The 21,620-nt window shown below is 44.9% G+C and overlaps 1 protein-coding gene and 1 pseudogene across 1 annotated transcript; one reads left to right on the forward strand and one right to left on the reverse strand.

Annotated features, from left to right (window-relative positions):
- The first annotated feature begins 441 nt into the window (after positions 1-441).
- LOC147973657 (uncharacterized) lies at positions 442-7,823 on the forward strand (annotated as a pseudogene).
- Positions 7,824-13,965: 6,142 nt separating this feature from the next.
- LOC125506326 (uncharacterized) lies at positions 13,966-17,387 on the reverse strand. Its single transcript, XM_048671169.2, has 6 exons — positions 16,920-17,387; positions 16,767-16,843; positions 16,572-16,608; positions 15,921-16,086; positions 14,798-15,209; positions 13,966-14,601 (listed from the first exon to the last, which is right to left on the reverse strand). Exons 1-6 carry the CDS (start codon positions 17,071-17,073, stop codon positions 14,311-14,313), a joined length of 1,137 nt encoding a protein of 378 aa, XP_048527126.2. The 5' UTR covers positions 17,074-17,387; the 3' UTR covers positions 13,966-14,310.
- Between the last annotated feature and the right edge of the window lie 4,233 nt (positions 17,388-21,620).

Consider the following 21,620-nt stretch of genomic DNA (forward strand, 5'->3'; position numbering starts at 1 on the left):
CGGACTCCAGATCAGCCCTCCCGAGAGAGTTTAGGGCTTGGCGGCGGCTTCGTATCGTAAAACGTGATGAATCTTTCTTCTTTATTTTTTTCTCCCCGAACACGAATATATGGAGTCAAGGTTGAGGTCGGTGGAGCTCCACGGGGCCCACGAGGCAGGGGGCGCGCCCCCACCCTCATGGCTAGGGTGTGGGCCCCCTAACCTTGATTCTTTGCCAGTATTTTTATTATTTCCAAAAATAATCTCCGTGGAGTTTCAGGTCATTCTGAGAACTTTTATTTCTGCACATAAATAACACCATGGTAATTCTGCTGAAAACAGCGTCAGTCCGGGTTAGTTCCATTCAAATCATGCAAGTTAGAGTCCAAAACAAGGGCAAAAGTGTTTGGAAAAGTAGATACAACGGAGACGTATCGGAGTTGAAGTTAATATTTCAAGCAAATGCCCGGATTGAGAGATATGAAGTCTCCAATAAGTTCTACAACTGCAAGATGGTGGAGAATAGTTCTGTCAGTGAGCATATACTCAGAATGTCTGGGTACTGCAATCACTTGATTCAACTTTGAGTTAATCTTCCAGATGATAGTGTTATTGACAGAATTCTTCAATCACTGCCACCAAGCTACAAGAGCTTTGTGATGAACTATAATGTGCAAGGGATGAATAAGACAATTCCCGAGCTCTTCGCGATGCTAAAGGCTGTAGAGGTAGAAATCAAAAAGGAGCATCAAGTGTTGATGGTTAACAAAACCACCAGTTTCAAGAAAAAGGGTAAAGGGAAGAAGAAGGGGAACTTCAAGAAGAACGGCAAGCAAGTTGCTGCTCAAGAGAAGAAACCCAAATTTGGATCTAAACCTCAGACTGAGTGCTTCTTCTACAAAGGGACTGATCACTGGAAGCGGAACTGCCCCAAGTATTTGGCGGATAAGAAGGATGGCAAGGTGAACAAAGGTATATGTGATATACATGTTATTGATGTGTACCTTACCAGAGCTCGCAGTAGCACCTGGGTATTTGATACTGGTTCTGTTGCTAATATTTGCAAATCGAAACAGGGACTACAGATTAATCGAAGACTGGCTAAGGACAAGGTGACGATGCGCGTGGGAAATGGTTCCAAAGTTGATGTGATCGTCGTCGGCACGCTACCTCTACATCTACCTTCGGGATTAGTTTTAGACCTGAATAATTGTTATTTGGTGCTAGTGTTGAGCATGAACATTATATTTGGATCTTGTTTGATGCGAGACGGTTATTCATTTAAATCTAAGAATAATGGTTGTTCTATTTATATGAGTAATATCTTTTATGGTCATGCACCCTTGAAGAGTGGTCTATTTGTGTTAAATCTCGATAGTAGTGACACACATATTCATAATGTTGAAGCCAAAAGATGCAGAGTTAATAATGATAGTGCAACTTATTTGTGTCACTGCCGTTTGGGTCATATTGGTGTAAAGTGCATGAAGAAACTCCATATTGATGGACTTTTGGAATCACTTGATTATGAATCACTTGGTACTTGCGAACCATGCCTCATGGGCAAGATGACTAAAATGCCGTTCTCCGGAACAATGGAGCGAGCAACCGATTTGTTGGAAATCATACATACTGATGTATGTGGTCCAATGAATATTGAGGCTCGCGGCGGGTATCGTTATTTTCTCACCTTCACAGATGATTTGAGCAGATATGGGTATATCTACTTAATGAAGCATAAGTCTGAAACATTTGAAAAGTTCAAAGAACTTCAGAGTGAAGTGGAAAATCATCGTAACAAGAAAATAAAGTTCCTACGATCTGATCGTGGAGGAGAATATTTGAGTTACGAGTTTGGTCTACATTTGAAACAATGTGGAATAGTTTCGCAACTCACGCCACCCAGAACACCACAGCATAATGGTGTGTCCGAACGTCGTAATCGTACCTTACTAGATATGGTGCGATCTATGATGTCTGTTACTGATTTACCGCTATCATTTTGGGGTTATGCTTTAGAGACGGCTACATTCACGTTAAATAGGGCACCATCTAAATCTGTTGAGAGGACTCCTTATGAACTATGGTTTGGCAAGAAACCAAAGTTGTCGTTTCTTAAAGTTTGGGGCTCCGGTGCTTATGTGAAAAAGCTTCAACCTGATATGCTCGAACCCAAGTCAGAGAAATGTGTCTTCATAGGATACCCAAAATAAACAGTTGGGTACACCTTCTATCACTGATCCGAAGGCAAGACTTTTGTTGCTAAGAATAGATCCTTTCTAGAGAAGGAGTTTCTTTCGAAAGAAGTGAGTAGGAGGAAAGTAGAACTTGATGTGGTAACTGTACCTGCTCCCTTATTGGAAAGTAGTTCATCATAAAAACCGGTTCCTGTGACACCTACACCAATTAGTGAGGATGCTAATGATGATGATCATGAAACTTCAGATCAAATTACTACCGAACCTCGTAGGTCAACCAGAGTAAGATCGGCACCAGAGTGGTACGATAATCCTGTTTTGGAGGTCAAGTTGCTAGACCATGACGAACCTACGAACTATGAGGAAGCTATGATGAACCTAGATTCCACAAAATGGCTTGAGGCCATGAAATCTGAGATGGGATCCATGTATGAGAACAAAGTGTGGACTTTGGTTGACTTGCCCGATGATCGGCAAGCCATCGAGAATAAATGGATCTTCAAGAAGAAGACAGACGCTGATGGTAATGTTACTGTCTACAAAGCTCGACTTGTTGTGAAAGGTTTTTGACAAGTTCAAGGAGTTGACTACGATGAGACCTTCTCACCTGTAGCGATGCTTAAGTCCGTATGAATCATGTTAGCTATTGCCGCATTTTATGACTATTAAATTTGGCAAATGGATGTAAAGACTGCATTCCTAAATGGATTTCTGGAAGAAGAGTTGTATATGATGCAACCTGAAGGTTTTATCGATCCAAAAGGTACTAACAAAGTGTGCAAGCTCCAGCAATCCATTTATGGACTGGTGCAAGCCTCTCAGATTGGAATAAATGCTTTGATAGTGTGATGAAAGCATATGGTTTTATACAGACTTTTGGAGAAGCCTGTATTTACAAGAAAGTGAGTGGGAGCTCTGTAGCATTTCTAATATTATATGTGGATGACATATTATTGATTGGAAATGATATAGAATTTCTAGATAGCATAAAAGGATACTTTAATAAGAGTTTTTCAATGAAGGACCTCGATGAAGATGCTTACATATTGGGCATCAAGATCTATATAGATAGATCAAGACGCTTAATTAGACTTTCACAAAGCACATACCTTGACAAAGTTTTGAAGAAGTTCAAAATGGATCAGGCAAAGAAAGGGTTGTTTCCTGTATTACAAGGTGTGAAGTTGAGTAAGACTCAATGCCCGACCACTGCAAAATATAGAGAGAAAATGAAAGGTGTTCCCTATGCTTCAGCCATAGGCTCTATCATGTATGCAATGTTGTGTACCAGACCTGGTGTGTGCCTTGCCATTAGTTTAGCACGGAGGTACCAAAGTAATCCAGGAGTGGATCACTGGACAACGGTCAAGAACATCCTGAAGTACCAGAAAAGGACTAAGGATATGTTTCACATTTATGGAGGTGACAAAGAGCTCATCGTAAATGGTTACGTTGATGCAAGCTTTGACACTGATCCGGAAAATTCTAAATCGCAAATCGGATACGTGTTTATATTGAAAGGTGGAGCTGTCAGTTGGAGCAGTTCTAAACAGAGCGTGGTGGCGGGATCTACATGTGAAGCGGAGTACATTGCTGCTTCGGAAGCAGCAAATGAAGGACTCTGGATGAAGGAGTTCATATCCGATCTAGGTGTCATACCTAGTGCATCGGGTCCAATGAAAATCTTTTGTGACAATACTGGTGCAATTGCCTTGGCAAAGGAATCCAGATTTCACAAGAGAACCAAGCACATCAAGAGACGCTTCAACTCCATCCGGGATCAAGTCCAGGTGGGAGACATAGAGATTTGCAAGATACATACGGATCTGAATGTTGCAGACCTGTTGACTAAGCCTCTTCCACGAGCAAAACATGATCAGCACCAAGGCTCCATGGGTGTTACAACCATTACTGTGTAATCTAGATTATTGACTCTAGTGCAAGTGGGGGACTGAAGGAAATATGCCCTAGAGGCAATAATAAAGTTATTATTTATTTCCTTATATCATGATAAATGTATATTATTCATGCTAGAATTGTATTAACCGGAAACATGATACATGTGTCAATACATAGACAAACAGAGTGTCACTAGTATGCCTCTACTTGACTAGCTCGTTGATCAAAGATGGTTATGTTTCCTAGCCATAGACATGAGTTGTCATTTGATTAACAGGATCACATCATTAGGAGAATGATGTCATTGACTTGACCCATTCCGTTAGCTTAGCACTTGATCGTTTAGCATGTTGCTATTGCTTTCTTCATGACTTATACATGTTCCTATGACTATGAGATTATGCAACTCCCGTTTACCGGAGGAACACTTTCTGTGCTACCAAACGTCACAATGTAACTGGGTGATTATAAAGGTGCTCTACACATGTCTCCGAAGGTACTTGTTGAGTTGGCGTATTTCAAGATTAGGATTTGTCACTCTGATTGTCGGAGAGGTGTCTTTGGGCCCACTCCGTAATGCACATCACAATAAGCCTTGCAAGCATTGTAATTAATGAGTTAGTTGCGGGATGATGTATGACGGAACGAGTAAAGAGACTTGCCGGTAACGATATTGAACTAGGTATTGAGATACCGATGATCGAATCTCGGGCAAGTAACATACCGATGACAAAGGGAACAACGTATGTTGTTATGCGGTTTGACTGATAAAGATCTTTGTAGAATATGTGGAAGCCAATTTGAGCATCCAGGTTCCGCTATTGGTTATTGACCGGAGACGTGTCTCGGTCATGTCTACATAGTTCTCTAACCCGTAGGGTCCGCACGCTTAAAGTTCGGTGACGGTCGGTATTATGAGTTTTTTATGTTTTGATGTACCGAAGGTAGTTCGGAGTCCCGGATTTGATCACGGACATGCCGAGGAGTCTCGAAATGGTTAAGATGTAAAGATTGATATACTGGACGACTATGTTCGGACACTGGAAAGTTTCCGGAAGGTTTCAGACATATACCGGAGTACCGGGGGGGTTACCGGAACCCCCCGGGGGGCTTAATGGGCCTACATGGGCCTTAGTAGAAATAGAGGGCAGCAAGGGAAGTGTGGGGCGCCCCCCACCCCCCAAGGCCCAAACCAAATTGGTTTAGGGCAAGGGGGCCGGCCCCTCTTTCCTTCTCCTCCTCTCCCTTTCCTTCCCCCTCTCCTACTCCTACTAGGAAAGGGAGGAGTCCTACTCCTAGTGGGAGTAGGACTCCCCCTCTTGGCGCGCCTCTCCCTGGTCGGCCGCCTCCTCCCCTTGCTCCTTTATATACGAGGGCAGGGGCACTTCATAGACACAACAATTGATCATTGATCTCTTAGCCGTGTGCGGTGCCCCCCTCCACCATAATCCACCTCGATCATATCGTAGCGGTGCTTAGGCGAAGCCCTGCGTCGGTAGCATCATCATCACCGTCACCACGTCGTCGTGCTGACGAAACTCTCCTATGAAGCTTTGCTGATCGGAGCTCGCGGGATGTCATCGAGTTGAACGTGTGCAGAACTCGGAGGTGCCGTGCGTTCGGTACTTGGATCGATCGGATCATGAAGACATACGACTACATCAACCGCGTTGTGCTAATGTTTCCGCATTCGGTCTACGAGGGTGCGTGGACACACTCTCCCCTCTCATTGCTATGCATCACCATGATCCTGTATGTGCGTAGGTATTTTTTTGAAATTACTACGTTCCCCAGCAGCTTGTTGAAGGAAGATTAATTTAATAGAGAATAGACCCGGGGGCCATAGGTTTCACTAGTTGCTTCTCTCACGATAGCATAAGTATTATGGTGGGTGAACAAATTACTGTCGAGCAATTGATAGAAAAGTGAATAATTATGAGAATATCTAGGCATGATCATGTATATAGGCATCACGTCCGTGACAAGTAGACCGACTCTTGCCTGCATCTACTACTATTACTCCACACATCGACCGCTATCCAGCGTGCATCTAGAGTATTAAGTTCATAAGAACAGAGTAACGCATTAGGTAAGATGACATGATGTAGAAGGATAAACTCAAGCAATATGATATAAACCCCATCTTTTTATCCTCAATGGCAACAATACAATACGTGTCGTTTCCCTTTCTGTCACTGGGATCGAGCACCGCAAGATTGAACCCAAAGCTAAGCACTTCTCCCATTGCAAGAAAGATCAATCTAGTAGGCCAAACCAAACTGATAATTCGAAGAGACTTGCAAAGATAACCAATCATACATAAAATATTTCAGAGAAGAATCAAATATTGTTCATAGATAGACTTGATCATAAACCCACAATTCATCGGATCTCGACAAACACACCGCAAAAAGAGTTACATCGAATATATCTCCAAGAAGATCAAGGAGAACTTTCTATTGAGATTCAAAGAGAGAGAATAAGCCATCTAGCTTATAACTATGGACCCGAAGGTCTGAAGTAAACTACTCACACATCATCGGAGGGGCCATGGAGTTGATGTAGAGGCCCTCCGTGATCGATGCCCCCTCCGGTGGAGCTCCGAAAAAGGCCCCAAGATGGGATCTCTTGGGTACAGAAGGTTGCGGCGGTGGAAATAGGGTTTCCTGGTTGTTTTTAGGGTATATGAGTATATATAGGAGGAAGAAGTAGGTCGGTTGAGCCACGAGGGGGAGGGCGCGCCCAGGGGGTAGGCACGCCCCCCTGCCTCGTGGACTCCTCGTTTGTTTCTTAATGTCCACTCCAAGTCCTGTGGATCACGTTTGTTCCAAAAATCACGTTCCCGAAGGTTCATTCCGTTTGGACTCCGTTTGATATTCCTTTTTTGCGAAACACTGAAATAGACAAAAAGAACAGCAATTTGCACTGGGCCTTGGGTTAATAGGTTAGTCCCAAAAATAATAGAAAAGTGTAAAATAAAGCCCATTAAACATCCAAAACGGAATATATAATAGCATGAAACAATCAAAAATTATAGATATGTTGGAGACGTATCACCAACTGATTCAACCAAGCTCTAGCTGGTCCTTCAAGCATCAGGGGAAGATGCTTCATGGCAACTTCATCATTTCCTCCACCGATCTGCACAGCCACTCGGTAATCTTCAAGCCAGGTGTCAGGCTTTGATTCACCAGTGAACTTACTGACCCCAGTCGCCAACCTGAAGTTGGGAGGGATCTCTGCAACTCTGATGGCTCTGCTAAAACACTCGGGACCAGAAACATGAACTCTGTTTACAGTCGGGCGATCTCTGTCTTGCCCTTCCCTTTGTGCTCAATTCCTGTCCACTAGACCTTGCACCAAAATTGACCTTGCGTCAAACCCTGGCTCTCTTGGGTCGACCAGCCTTCTCCGCTCTTCGTTGTACGTGCGCCTATCATCATAATGCCGGGGCACGTACGATTCACCCCATAGAGGGGTTGTAGGCACTCGACGGTGGTCATCGCGGTCGAGCCAACGATCATATTGCTCATGATTCCGACCCAAATACTGCCCTTGACGATGCCCACGTCCCTCATGTCGCGGAGTCGGTCTTGGGCTATGAGCCGACTGGACGGCATCAGCCACCACATACCTGCTATGGATCATGTTGCGCGACTGAGAACTGCCATGTTCTGCTCTCCTGCTACTCGGAGCAGCGCTCTGATCTGCATTAAACCTCTACCAGCTTCCGACTGGGACAGCTAAATGGATTCTGCTATACGGGCCGCATTAGTAAGATTCTGAATCGGAGTGCGGTATACCTGTGGTTCCGATGGAAATAATTGCCGCTGTCGTCGGCTGGACTCGGGGATCTGCCGCTGAGCATGCTCGTCGAGTGAACACTGAAGATTCTCTAGTCGAGTGCGCTCAGCCAAAGTGGCTAAATGCACTGCCTCCAAGGCCCGAGCCTTATAGGTCTCTCCAACAACGGGCGTGTGTAGGGCCTCCATATTGCGGTGGTGAAGTTCCTCCCTCTGCTGATAAGAGAGAGTTTTAGGCTGATACTCTTCATGAATACGCGACGGCTCGCCGCCACCATCATTGTCGCCGTTGCGATGCATGCTAGGCGGGCTGCGGGGCTTGTCGACCATCAGGACTTCTGTCGCGGGGTCGCTGCTGTCGCACTCGGACAAGGTCTCGACGAAGCCAGTCGATAGGTCGAACGGGCCGTAGAGAGATTCGTCGGGCTCAATTGTCGCGACTTGAGGGGTGGCCGACTGATGTGCCACCGCGTGCTTCACCCACCGCTGAAGCCACGACCGACCGGATCGCTTGTAACGGCGAGCAGCGGGGAGCAAAGGTACTGCGGGTGCCGACCGATACTGGGTCGATGGCTGCCGCAGTAGGACGCCGCGAACGCACGCACGAAAGTGCGTCGCTCCACGGACGAGGAGCGCCTCAACGTTGAGAGGAGCTTCCTGAAGCCAAGTGGAGTCGTCGGCGATGAAGACGAGCGCGCCGAGACGGATCTCACGGCCCTCAGCCAAACCTCCGCCGGAAACCATGATGAAAAGAGTCGAAGAAAACTGCAACCTCACCGGAAAGTCGCTAAGACACCTGCCCCACGGTGGGCGCCAACTATTGTGGTTCTAAGTCTGACAGTAAAGTAGGGGGGTAGGAATGTAGAGGCAAGATCCTAGCTATGATGAGATTGTGCATGCAAGATGTACGAGTTCAGGCCCTTCGCGGAGGAAGTAACAGCCCTACATCTCGGTGCCCGGAGGCTCAGTCGATTGGAATATGCGTGAAGTTATAGGGGGTGTGAACCTTTGTGCCAGAGGAGGGGGTGGCTTATATAGTCCTCAATTACACAGGGTTTAAGGTACATAAAGATGGGGCGTTACTGATAACGCCAGCCATAAAGATACATGAATGACTATTAAGTCTATAGAGTAACGCCTGACCATTGCCATACAGAGTGACTTTAGATCTTCTATCCGTCGAGTGATTCTTGTTACGGTCGAGTGAGTACTCCTTGGTCGAGTGAACTTGAATCTTCCGAGTGGAATGTTTATGGTCGAGTGAATGATTGTATCCCTCGAATGCTTCTGACTTTAGGTCAATGTCCTTGGGGAGGGTGTCTAGGTCAGGCCTATTACCCTACCCTAGGTACATGTCGTCGTCAACAATGACGTATTTTTCGTAATTAAGCATGACTTCTTATTCTTTTGCTTCAACTTATAATTTTAATTTTTACTATTCTACTAGCGTATCCCCTGCCATGCAAGAATTTTTGTCTTGGATAAGATTGGTTTCAGTACTATGGAAACTATGGACGTAAAGAGAGTTCACTTGAGGACTGAGCATGGTTATACTTTTACCGCAAAATTATACAATGCAGACACCTACACCTATTTTGAATGCAAAAATTGAAGAGCACTATACAAGGCTTATGCATTTGAGCCTGATATGCTTATCACCTTTGATATTTGTCCGAAAGATGATATTGAAGGTAATATCGACATCTGAGTCGATGTGTAGACGCCTCTAGTTCTACCATTATGTGAGTTTCTCAACCATATTTATGTCTTGGATATTGTTTATTCAAAAATAGTTGACAACTATAATTTCTATTGACAACTTATTTCCATTCAAGCAAACATGTCCGGCGCTTGGTATACATGACCTACTACTGTCTCGGGGCTGAACTAAACTGTGAGGAGATAAGTCATTATGCTTTATGGCTTGAGGATCTCGATACGGTCAAGACAAATTATTTTCATGGACTTGAAAATCTCAGTACTCAAAACGTGCGACCAATAGTGTTCGCATTGAACTACGGTCACATCTATTTAGGAAAGATGGTAAGATTTTTACTATTTATCCCCAGACATCTTTTGCATACATTATTTTTTAAGCTAAACTTCATTGCTAAGTATGTTACTACGATGTTCTTCAACAGGGACTCCCGATGATAGTTGTGCCTCATTGGATCGAGACTAAAGGTTGCATGTCCATGGTTAGCTTACGACCAAGACATCCTACATTGCACTTTAGTGCATTCAGGATTTTTAAAAGCGAGCAAGTCTTAATAGTCAAAGACTGGAGCAAAATTGTGAAGGATCGCAGAGAAGTACTAGGGGGCGGCAATCAGAAGCGCAGCCCACAATTAGGAGATAGGTTCATCTGCATGCTCCAATATGATGAAGCAGGAGTGCTACACATGTTCTATGCTATTTTATCCGAGAGAGAGCAGCAGGAGTGATTAGCTAGCTAGAATGAGTTTGAAGATGATGATGTGCTACACTATGACCATGATGATTAAATAGCTAGTGTTGGTGGTAATGACTATGATGATTATTATTAGCTAGTGTTGGTGGTGATTAGATAGCTACACTATGACTATGATGATTAAATAGTGTTGGTGGTAATGACTATGATAATTATTAGCTAGTTTTGTTGGTGATATTATGCAAGAGTTTTTATATTAATATGATGATGATGTTGATCATTATTATCATGATGATTTGTTATTATGATCATGATTAGTTATTATATCATATGTGGAAGGAACGCGGATTAGATTCATGTGGATGGATCAAAAGTGACCAAAAGTTAAATTAGTAGGATCGTCGTCCTAATTCAACTTTTGATTCATCCAAATGAATCTGATGCATGTTTCTTCCTCACAATGATATATTACTTCATCATGGACATCATGTACACTAAAAAATAGAATAGTGGTAGCGCGGGTGAGCAGAAAACGCTACTACTAGTTACATTAGCAGTAGTGCCTATATGGACGGCGCTACTGCTAAGTAGCTATAATAATAGCGCTGGTAGGAACGCGCTACTGCTAAGTGTTAGTTGTAGCGCCGTATCAGTAGCGCAGGTCCCCGCGCTACTGATAGCCGTCAGACCCGCGCTGTTGCTAGGCTTTTCCCTAGTGATTTTGTGGCAAAAGCAAAATAATTTTATTTCATTTTTGCCATTCTTGGCTTTTCACATTTATCACAACTGGCACTCTCAAAATTTTGCTTTTGCCACGGGAATGGGAATTGTGATAATTGTCAAAAACTAAGAGTGGCAAAAGTGAAATGTCAAAATCTAGAGTGGCATAAGAAAAATTGGCGAAATCTAGAGTGGCAAAAACAAAATTTTCCCAACATAAATAGCATAAAAATGGAAATTATCATGCATGTTCCCATGATGAGGCCGTGAGGCGGGCCTTCTTATATGAATGGTAGCATATTGAGGTGGATATTTTCCATGCATATTACATGCTTAGGTGTCATGTTTGCATGTTGAAGAAATATGTTATTGAGGTTAACTATTTAGATATACTCGAACATAAAGACACGTACATACACACACCCCTCCTAATTAATCCCGATGTGGTGTAGGAAACTCACATAGACTTTCTAGAGGCTATGGGACAGCCAGCACAAATGCATTGTATCATCTTGCCATAAGAAAAAATAATAACCTTCTCAAAGGATATCTTCTAAGAGCATAGATTGTTTTTTCGATAAACAGGGGATCGCCCCCGGCTCCATTTCATATAGAAAGAAACCACAGTGTGACAAGTCTTACAGAATCAAACACCACCCAAAACAGATTCAGGAAAGAGAAAACATCTCTAACTAGCCACACCCACTCTCCAACCTAGTCAACATCAAGACATAAGTATCATAGGCATTACATTACAATAACCACTAACACCACGCAAAGAGCCCAAACACCAGGTTGCTCTAGACAAGAGGCTCCCACCCAAGACTGACCACATGGATACTGTCAGCTTCCTCTGGGTGTTGCAGTTGATAATCAAGGGTAATCCTCCCCCCATGAGCAGCATTCACCGCCACCTTCCAGAGGCCATCTTCACTCTTGTCCTCAAACCAGTTACGACAGATCATCCTGGATCCAGCATCAGTGGTTTTCTCAACCGTTCCCAGATCAGCTCCTGAAACTCTTGCATTTTTCCCCTGGAGATCTTGGAACAGCTTGGTCCAGTCCCTAAGATACCTGGAAACCACGCCTAGCACCTTCTTCAGGGAAATCCAAGAGCATCTGTTAAAGACAACAGAATTCTTAAAATTCCACAACCCCCACAGGACTGCAGAGGTCACAACATTCAGCTATTTGCATTTCTTACCGCACAACCAAAACCTTGCTACAGACTCATATCCATTCGCATCAAAATTAAAGACTGTTTTCACCTCAGCCCACACCAGCCTAGCTACCAAACAGTTAAAGAGCAGATGATGCACGATTTCAAATTCTTTACAAAACACACACTCTAGAGGTCTTGCTATACCTCTTTTCCTAATATTATCACAAGTCATGATTTTATTCTATGAAAAAAGCATAGGAAACCTTGTACTCTAGGTGGTATTTTCACACTCCAAACAGTAGGTAGATAGGTTGAATCCCCCTAAAATTGATAATGGCATAAAAGGATTTAGAAGAGTAAATCCCTTTAGACCCATATTTTCAGATTAAGGAATCTCTCTCCTGACTAAATTTAGTCAGGGAGAGGATATCCACAAGCTCATACCACTGAGACATCAACTCATCCGAGAAGGTTCTCCTAAAAGTGCATTTGAGCTCCTGCCCATCCCAAATCTCAGCAATGGTCCGATTTTTCTCATTTACCAAGACATACAAGTCCCAGTATTGAGTAGCTAGAGGGGTATTACCATACCAGGTATCTTCCCAAAATCTAACCAGCTTACCATCTCCTACATTCCATTTATATCCTACCCTCACAGCTTGCAAAGACCACAAAAAACTTTTCCAAAACTAGGAAGGATGTGGGTCTCTACAATAGAAAATGTTTGGGTTCTTAGTATTGTATTTGTTATCAATGGTTTTCCTCCACAAGGACCCCTCTCCAGCTATGTATCTTTTAACCCAAGACCCAATCAGGCAAAGATTCATATCCTGAAGATTCGGGACCCCCATGCCCCCAAACTCCTTCTTCATACAGATAGATGGCCAGTTAGCTAGATAGATTTTGTGAGCACCTTCAGTGTCACTCCACAGACAGTTAGCCATATGGGAATTGATTAGATTCAAAGCCCATTTAGGGAATTTAAAAAAGGACAACAAATACAGTGGGATGCTAGCTAAACAAGTTTTAATGAGTGTAATCTTCCCTAAATAAGAGAACAACTTCCCTCTCCAACCTGCTATTCTAGCCAAATTCTTATCAATCAGTTCCTGCAAGTCTTCCCTACTCAGTTTCTCAAAATGCAATGGGATCCCTAAATACTTGATTGGGAATGACCCAACCACACATTGGAAAATATCAATGAACTCTTCTAACTCATGGGGATCAATATTAATGGGGACTAAGGCACTTTTGTGATAGTTGATCCTCATTCCAGAGACCTGTTCAAAGCAGGTAAGAATCCATTTAAGATTTAAGGCTACTCTACTACTTTTTTCTAAAAACAGCAGGGTGTCATCTGCATACTGCAAACACGTCACCCCTCCAGGCATCAATTCAGGGCATAGCCCTTTAATTAAACCAGAGTGGGAACCCTTAACTAGCATCTTGGAGAAGACATCTACCACTAAATTAAAAAGCAAGGGCGCTACAGGGTCTCCCTATCTCAATCCTTTACCAGTTAAGAAGAAATCACTTTCTTCCCCATTCAGTTTGACTCCAACAGAGCCTCCTTGGGTAATACTTTTAATCCAACTTATCCACCTGGTCCCAAATCCTCTCAGAGCCAACATCTCACAGAGGAAATCTAGAGGAAATCTAGATTAACCTCTCAGAACAATCTTAGCATAGATTGTTGATCAGTATTTTGATCGCCTCAGAGTCTTTTTTTCTCTTTTTACTGCACCAAGGTATAGTTTCGGTCTTATTTGACTTTGCTAGTTGCCGGTGTGATTTTTGTATGTGCGCGTTGGTGCTGGTTTTGTGCATCCTAACTATGCAAAGGTCGGATGTGATGCTCGTTGTGTTTGTATCCCCTTGAGGCTTCATTTTGAGTTAATAAAATCTACCCTTTGTTGGAAAAAAAACTTCTAAGAGCATATATTGCTCTAGCCTACATAGCCATTCCAAGCGTTGGACATGGAGTTTGGATGCATTGGGCTTCACAAGTCCTGGACAAAGCTAAAATCACAGGCCGCTACTATTTAACATGGACCAGTGGCAGGCCCAAACCTGAAGCGAAAATCGGCAAAATCTGTCAGGACAGCTCATAATGGCCCATGTCAACCAGTGGGCCCGTATCTACGAGTCGTGCGTGGACAGCGACAGGTCGAGGCTGATCCGACTCCCCGACGACGACGACGACGACGAGGCTGTCGACGACGAGAGCAGGCTGCTCTCGGCGCCGCCGCCCCCGGCGGGGCACAGGGCCAGCGCCAGCGACAGCGAGCAGCCACCGTCGCGTTCGCCGGCCAAAGTCAAATTCGTGAATCCGGCGTCGACGACGTTGCCTGGCGGCTCGAGTCTGCACGGACAGACACCGTCGGTGCGGCTGGCCGTGTATGCGGCCGGGCGGTTAGGAGGCATGCCGACCTGCATGGCACGAACATCATTAGATATTCTTTACTTACTCTTCTGTAATAAGGTCAATAAATCCGTTCGGCTCTCGGCAAATGCAAGTGCAGCACTGGATTCAATCGCTCTAGATGTACATTGATTTTTGAAACAAGATATATAGAGACATTGTCACATTGGCATGCTTGCTGGTAAGCAGAGTGCACGTGCGTACCTCAATAGGGTAGCCATCGCAGCAGGCAGCACGGGGACGGGGAGGATGACGCCCCGGAGCCACCAGGAACCCCAAGAATTCGAGCGTGGAGGCGGCGGCGAGTTCGCCATCGCGGTGCAACCTTGTTGTAGGCATCCAGGGCTCTCGCCGATGCTTCTGCTTCTGCTTTATTCCCAGCGGCATCGAAGGGCGGGGCTCCACCAAACGAGCCGCGGCCATGGGTGGCGCTTGAAGCACGGCATGCGCCTGCATCATATCCATACGCACGTAGTAGTGTCCACCTGCTGCCGCCGGTACGTGGCTGGACGACGACGACATGCCCCTACCCTCGCATATTCCTCCTCCTTGCACTCTCAGCAGGCTCGTGGGGCTCGCGCTCACCTCCTCCCTTGTCTCCGTCTCAGATGCCCTCCTGTTAATTATTTGGTTGTAGCGAATTAAGTTTCTTACATAGTAATTATATTACTATAAAGTTGTACTAAAACAGCGACTATTGAATATCGATCGAATAGAGTACCGATTATCACTAAGATCTATTTCCTCCGTTCCAAATCACTCGTCGCAGAAATGGATGTATCTAGAATTAAAATACATCTAGATACATCCATACCTGCGACAAGTAATTCGAAACAGAGGGAGTACAATGCTGCCCGCACATTAGTAAATTGATCAGTGATATGTAAATATCTCGATATAGTATAGGAAAGGGGTTATGGATAATCCCACATTCCCACAAGAAAGTGTATGCATGTGTACTGCTAGCTTTCCAACGGAACTCGACCGTTGGCGGTCTTGCTCGGCAAAACTTCCAAATATACTTACACGAGCACATCGCGTGCTCGGTCGGTCGTATTTTAACAATTGTAGGTACACCAAGTAGCTTGGAATATAGTACTGGTGTCAGCTCAAGATTCGAGGAGAAAAAGTGGCGCAAAAATGGAGTTCTGGTCTGAAGTGTCGCCATGCATGCATGCATTATTCATGCAGTGACTCATCAGTCATCATCACAACTGAGCCTAGCTAGCTAGCTAGGTACGGCCGGAGTGCCATGAAGAGAAAATAAGAGACAGATTGAATGAACAACCGGGTGAACAAGAAAAAGGAGCATGGAAAAGGTGGTGACCTTTTCAGTTGCGGGTGGAGCGGCAGCGTCGTCGGCTCCTTTCTAGGCTTTGGCGAGCCGTAGCCGGGGACACGGCACTCCCCATCATCATCGGTGCAGACTTCCATGGCTCCTCCTGTTGAGCGTGTGTGCTCCTCCTGGCCCGACTGTTGCACTTGCTGCATCCCTGCTCGATCCGCCACAACATGCATTGGCAAAAAGGAATTACTCAAGTGTGGAGCACAGTAGCTGCATGCATGCATGCACCGGTACGAATCGATAGCTTTGGCTGTGGCGGAGAAGTGTGCCATGCATGCATGTCACCCATGCACATGTACACACAGACTAATATGCGTCATCAAAGTGTACTACACAAAGACGATTGCATTTAACCTACGACTATCAAGTTCGAAAAGTGTTTCACTTTGTTGCGAGTTGTGCTGGGTAATTCGTTGTACGTACAGCAATTTTCGGATGCTCTGCCCAACAATCAATGGTCCCCGTGGCGATTTCTTTTTATTCAATTATTAATTGTGCTTGCTTTGGTAGTTTGTGTTAGCTTTGGAAAATATGTAACGTTGGACAGCAGATGAGCAGAAGTAACGGAAATCCTATAGAGCACATGTGCAACTATGCATATGTGGCCATATATTCATGCATGTAAATGTATACCTTGCATTCCAAGATCATTCCTCATGTTCCTGTACATCTGCTTCAAACCACCAGGCAGCATCAATCATCAGTACGGGATCCAACTCAGAAGAAGAAGAAGAAGAAGAAGATGCCGGGCAAGCTCATGCATGCGTGTACAAGATCCATGGGTATATGGGTATAAGCATGTAGCTAGCTAGGATTGGATTAACAGACCTGCAGATGGCTTTTGACATGAGAAATGGTGAGCCCTCCCACCCCCATCACCTGCAGAACCCGCTTCGGAGTCGCCCCTGCAATGCATGCGCGCGTTAGATCGATGCATGCGCACGGCCAAACATCAGAACGATCGAGCGAGCGAGGGCGTACTGTCGTGGCCTCCGAGGCTGTGAATGGCGTGGACGAAGCAGCGGTGCAGGGCGCTCGTCCACCGGAGGCGCGGCACCTTGGACCTGTTGTACTGCCTCACCCCGCCGCCGCCGCCTCCGCCTCCGCTCCCCTCCCTGGTTGTCCTAGGCGCCATGGTCGCCGATCTGGCTCAGCTTCGAGCTTAGATTATCTCAGCCAAAACACCAGCCGACGCAGCAAAGATAGTATGCTTTGCCTGCCCGCAGGAGCTGAGCCCGTGGTCGACCATGAGGGCCAGCTTATATACCGCTCCAACTAAACACCTCGGCAGCTCTCACAGTCACAGGTAGCTAAGCTACCCAACCAAGGAGAGATGTACGGAGGAGTGTTGAATGCTGCTGCGTAGGAGAGCAGAGAGCGGGGGGAGGGAGAACAGGAAGAGACAAAAGGTTGGAGACAAAGGAGGGGTTTCAGATGCGTTGCAGGGCATATGCCTGCTGCCATGCATGCCACTGCCATGGGGAGGGGATAATTATGAGATGGGCGCAGCGCTGTTGACCCGAGCGAGGAGGGACGAAGACAGGGATGCATGAGCGGCAGTGCCAAAGCTAGTTTTCCGCCTGCCTTGTGTTCCCACTGACACGCACCTGCCTAGCTTGTCCTCTCTCCCTCCTCTTGCATTCTCTGCTCGCTTGCTACAAGTACTCCCTCCGTTTTTATTTACCTCGCACGTTAGCTTTGTCTCCAGTCAAGTTTTCTAATTTTTGACTAAAATTTATGTAAAAAATATTAGCATCCGCAATACCAAATCGGTACCATTAGAATCATCATTCAACATATTGTCATATCATAAATATATATATATATATACATATATATATATATATTTGTTATTGTGAAAATTTTGATTACTTCCGATAAATTGGGTCAAACTTTATAAACTTTGGCTTAGGTCAAAACTAATATATGGAGTAAATAGAAACAGAGAGAGTACTTACCTGTGGACATGGGCAGCTTGTACATATTCATTCCGTTCCAAAATATCGATCCCCCCTCCCCCATGGATCATTCCCTCTGAATCGACCGGCAAACAACACACAAAGTTGGCCGAGCATATTAAGAGAGGCCCCAGGAATCCATAATTAAACTTAAAGTGGTGGTCCTAATAGTTTGCTTTTGATATTTGAAGTTATAGGTTTATCCTAAGTCAAACTTGTTTAGGTCTGACCGAGTCTATAGAAAAATATACCAACATCTACAACATCAAATTACTTTCATTAGTATATTTTCATACTATATATATTTAATATTGTCGATATTGGTAATTTTTTCTATAAGGTTGATCAAACTTAAGAGAGTTCGACTTCAAACTTAAGAGAGTTTGACTTCGAACATACCTAGAACCCCAACAAATTTGAACATAGGAAGCATATAGTTATCCGCTTTTACAAGACGCGAAACTTGCGTTAAAGGGTCTGATCCACCTCACGAGACACCTTACAGATGGCTAGTTCTCACGAAAACACACGTTTACTGAAAAAGAGGGTAGTATGCCAAGTTATCAACACACTCGGTACCCCGCAAAAAAAATTCAACACACGCGATGAACACCACGAGAGAAGCTGGAATAGATATGCCTTGAGCTTGCTGAAAAATCACAAGTGGGTGGGGTGGTGCTTGTAGCCTTGTAGTTGTAGGTTATAGAGAGATTATGCAGATGCGAAAGGATGCGTCGAATCGGAACAACCTAGCTAGAAAAGCTCAATCTTGTCACCGACCGTGACCCATGTGTAGTACGAGATTGAGTTGTTTGTGCACTGAATGACTGAAGTAGTGCACATATGGATGTATGCACGTTTGTGACTAGCTAGCTAACTGCAGAATTTTAGCCCAGGTGGAATAAAGTGAATGCAGGTACGGTTTGATTAGTCAGAAAGGTGCATGGTTGATTAGTCGTAAAAGGACTTGAAGGATTTGATCTCTGAATTTGGACTGAAAAATAGTATAGTACCAATCAATTGCAAAAAAAGCTAGTCAACTTTTTTTTCCTTTTTTAGTCTTGGGAAAACCGAAAGGTTAGCTATCACACAAACCTAGTGAGTCTGTAGTTGAAAGGGGAATGATAGACTGAATTATCATCAGCTAGCATCAACAAGAACATGATGGAGATCAGGTGGCATCATCACTAATAGCATAACTTATCATCGCATAGGCGATTATATATGCAATTAGCTGTGGTCTAAGAGGAGAAAAACAAATTACAGATCCAATCAAGTCGAAGATGTTGAACGGCGTCATTGAGTGCGTTTTCCTCGAGAGCTCTGACCGCCGGATCTCTCCTACAGTCCTACTTACCACTCGAAGCGGCCGTGCCATTTCCATGGAAAGTTTCTAAAGGAATTTGAATACACTGGTCATGGGTACGTGCAGTCGACAAGGAACAAACTGAATAGAAGAACCATGAAAAGCGTACTACAACTTTTGAGATCTTTCAAAGGAAGGAGAAGGAAGGAGGGAGCTTCAGCAGGTGATGGGCACGATGTACAAAGACAGAGAGAGAGAGAGAAAGAGAGATAAGTGGGGGGAACAGGAGGCGTTGCAGTACAGGAGACAGCGGCGCCATCATTTCATGCAGGGCAAAGCAAGCGGATCATACGGATCATCATGGCCTCGCGCCCTACACCCACTGATCCTCTATGCCACTGCCAACACCCACCGTCGATTCCTAGCTAGCACTCCTGCGTACGTAGCAGGGGGGCCAACCGACCATGAAAAAGCTTTGCATCGATCAGTCTAGCCAACAAGCTCACCACGAATCTGCTGCTATTTCCTCATCAGTGGCAAAAACGAGCACACAAATTAACTACTCCCCCTCCATCCTATAATATAAAAACGTTTTTTACACTAGTTTATAACACGGAGGAAGTAGCTAGCTAGTTGCATGCATGATTTACCCGCAGAAAAAGTACTCCTGTACAAGTACACCCTCTGTTTTCAAACATAAAAGACGATTTTGGCAGTTTAAACTAGACTGCCAAACATGTTACATTTAGTAACGGATGTACTATTTTCTTTTTAAAAAAACGGAAGCAAAATTTTTGCCTCATCTCATTGATAAAGAGGAAGAGAATGGGCGGTTAATTAGCAGAAAACCAGACGAAAACCGAGGAGGTAGACGATCTGAGACACTGCGTGGGCGGAGCTGAAGCGGCTGTGCCGGGGCTGTGTTGCAAATGGGGATGGTTGCAGGCATTGACCGGCGCACGCCATGGAGCACGTACGTACGTTCGCCATGACTTGATGTCTCTGCATGCGCCGTCTGCGTGCACATGCATGCATGGATGGACCAGCCAGCACTTGATCGCACGTCGACGGAACACGTTAAACTTGTGGTACGTGCGTGCGTATGTAGTACTACTGTGTGGTGACTACTCTACAGTACGCGTAGCAGCCGGCATGTGGCAAAGGAAGCAGGGCATGTATCGATCGATCACAAGCTAGGCTGGCAACCGTAGGGGCGGATGTGCATTAATTACCGGTGGCGCGCACAGCAGGAAAACGTTCGCCCCATACGTTTTTTTTTTTGAAACTGGAACACCTTGCATTCCAAAATTACGGTGGACCGACCAAATCGGCGGCCACAGCACGGGTTACATCGACGGAGAACTCCGAAAGCCAAATAGACTGGCCATACGTTTTTTCTTTTCTTTTTTTGAGTTGGAATAGTTGCGTTTCTATTCAAATCACGGCAAATTCCGATGCTACCTCTTAGACAATGCACTCTGGTGGCACCTGGAACCAAGTCTTATACGAAGCTTATTGACGCAACCTTCCCTAACTAAAACATGAGCCGCGCTATTTGCAAAGCGACGCACCCGGCATACCTTAAACTCGTCAAGAGTTTGAAGATGTGTTTTGATCTCCTGAACCACATGCCCATACGCTGACAGAAGACAGACACTTCTCACGCTCAGATATCTTTCTTTGCCACCACCTGTGAATCTGTCTCCGGTAATAATCTCCTCACGTTGATCTCTATAGCAAGCTTGATAGCCCAGCGACAGGCTAGTAGTTCTGCAAGCTCCGGATAGGCGACCAAAGGGAAAAAATGGCACGCTCCCGCTAAGAAGATCCCATCGTGGTCCTGAGAACCGTGCCTCCGCCACCGACGCCTAATGCTTTAGACATAGCCTCATCACAATTTGCTTTCACCCAGCCAAAATCAGGCATGTCGCAACGTTGAGTTGTAGAGCACCCCCCCCCCCCCCCCCCCCCCCCCCCCCCCCCGCGGTCTCTCCTTGATGCTCTCCCACTCCTCGGTTAGCCTCATAAACCCTCTCTGCTATACTTCTGGTCTCCTCAATTTCCCGGTCATATCAAGCATTGTTTCTAGCAAGCCACAATTTTTGACTAATCTATTTTTAACTTCTAATTAGAGCGGGGAATCATTTCAATTAGAAAATTTAGCAAGTCCATGAAAAACTGCAAAACAGGCCTGGCGTACTCCAAATGCCCTCTCCACATCCTTTCTAACTGCTTTTTATCTTTGGACAAAATGAAACATTTTCTGATCAACTGGCTCAGAGATGATGGTGACAAAAGTAGCTCACGGAGAATAATATTGTCAATCAGATAGTAGTCTATCTTGTATTCATGTCCATTGACAGTACAGTTGCAAGGAGGAGGTTTCTCTTCAGTCAGCCTTGCCAGCAATGAAGACCG

The sequence above is a fragment of the Triticum urartu genome, chromosome 5A (genome assembly GCF_056163025.1).
Source record: "Triticum urartu cultivar PI428250 chromosome 5A, HENAU_Tu73, whole genome shotgun sequence".
NCBI lineage: Eukaryota > Viridiplantae > Streptophyta > Magnoliopsida > Poales > Poaceae > Triticum > Triticum urartu.

What these genes read in the sequence shown, in the direction of transcription:
- LOC125506326 (XM_048671169.2), bottom strand. Translation starts at nt 17,073, where the DNA reads ATGGCGCCTAGGACAACCAGGGAGGGGAGCGGAGGCGGAGGCGGCGGC. An exon ending in GAATGATCTTGGAATGCAAG is followed by an intron (nt 16,087 to 16,571) that starts GTATACATTTAC and finishes CGGATCGAGCAG; the next exon opens with GGATGCAGCAAGTGCAACAG. An exon ending in CTCCACCCGCAACTGAAAAG is followed by an intron (nt 15,210 to 15,920) that starts GTCACCACCTTT and finishes AATAATTAACAG; the next exon opens with GAGGGCATCTGAGACGGAGA.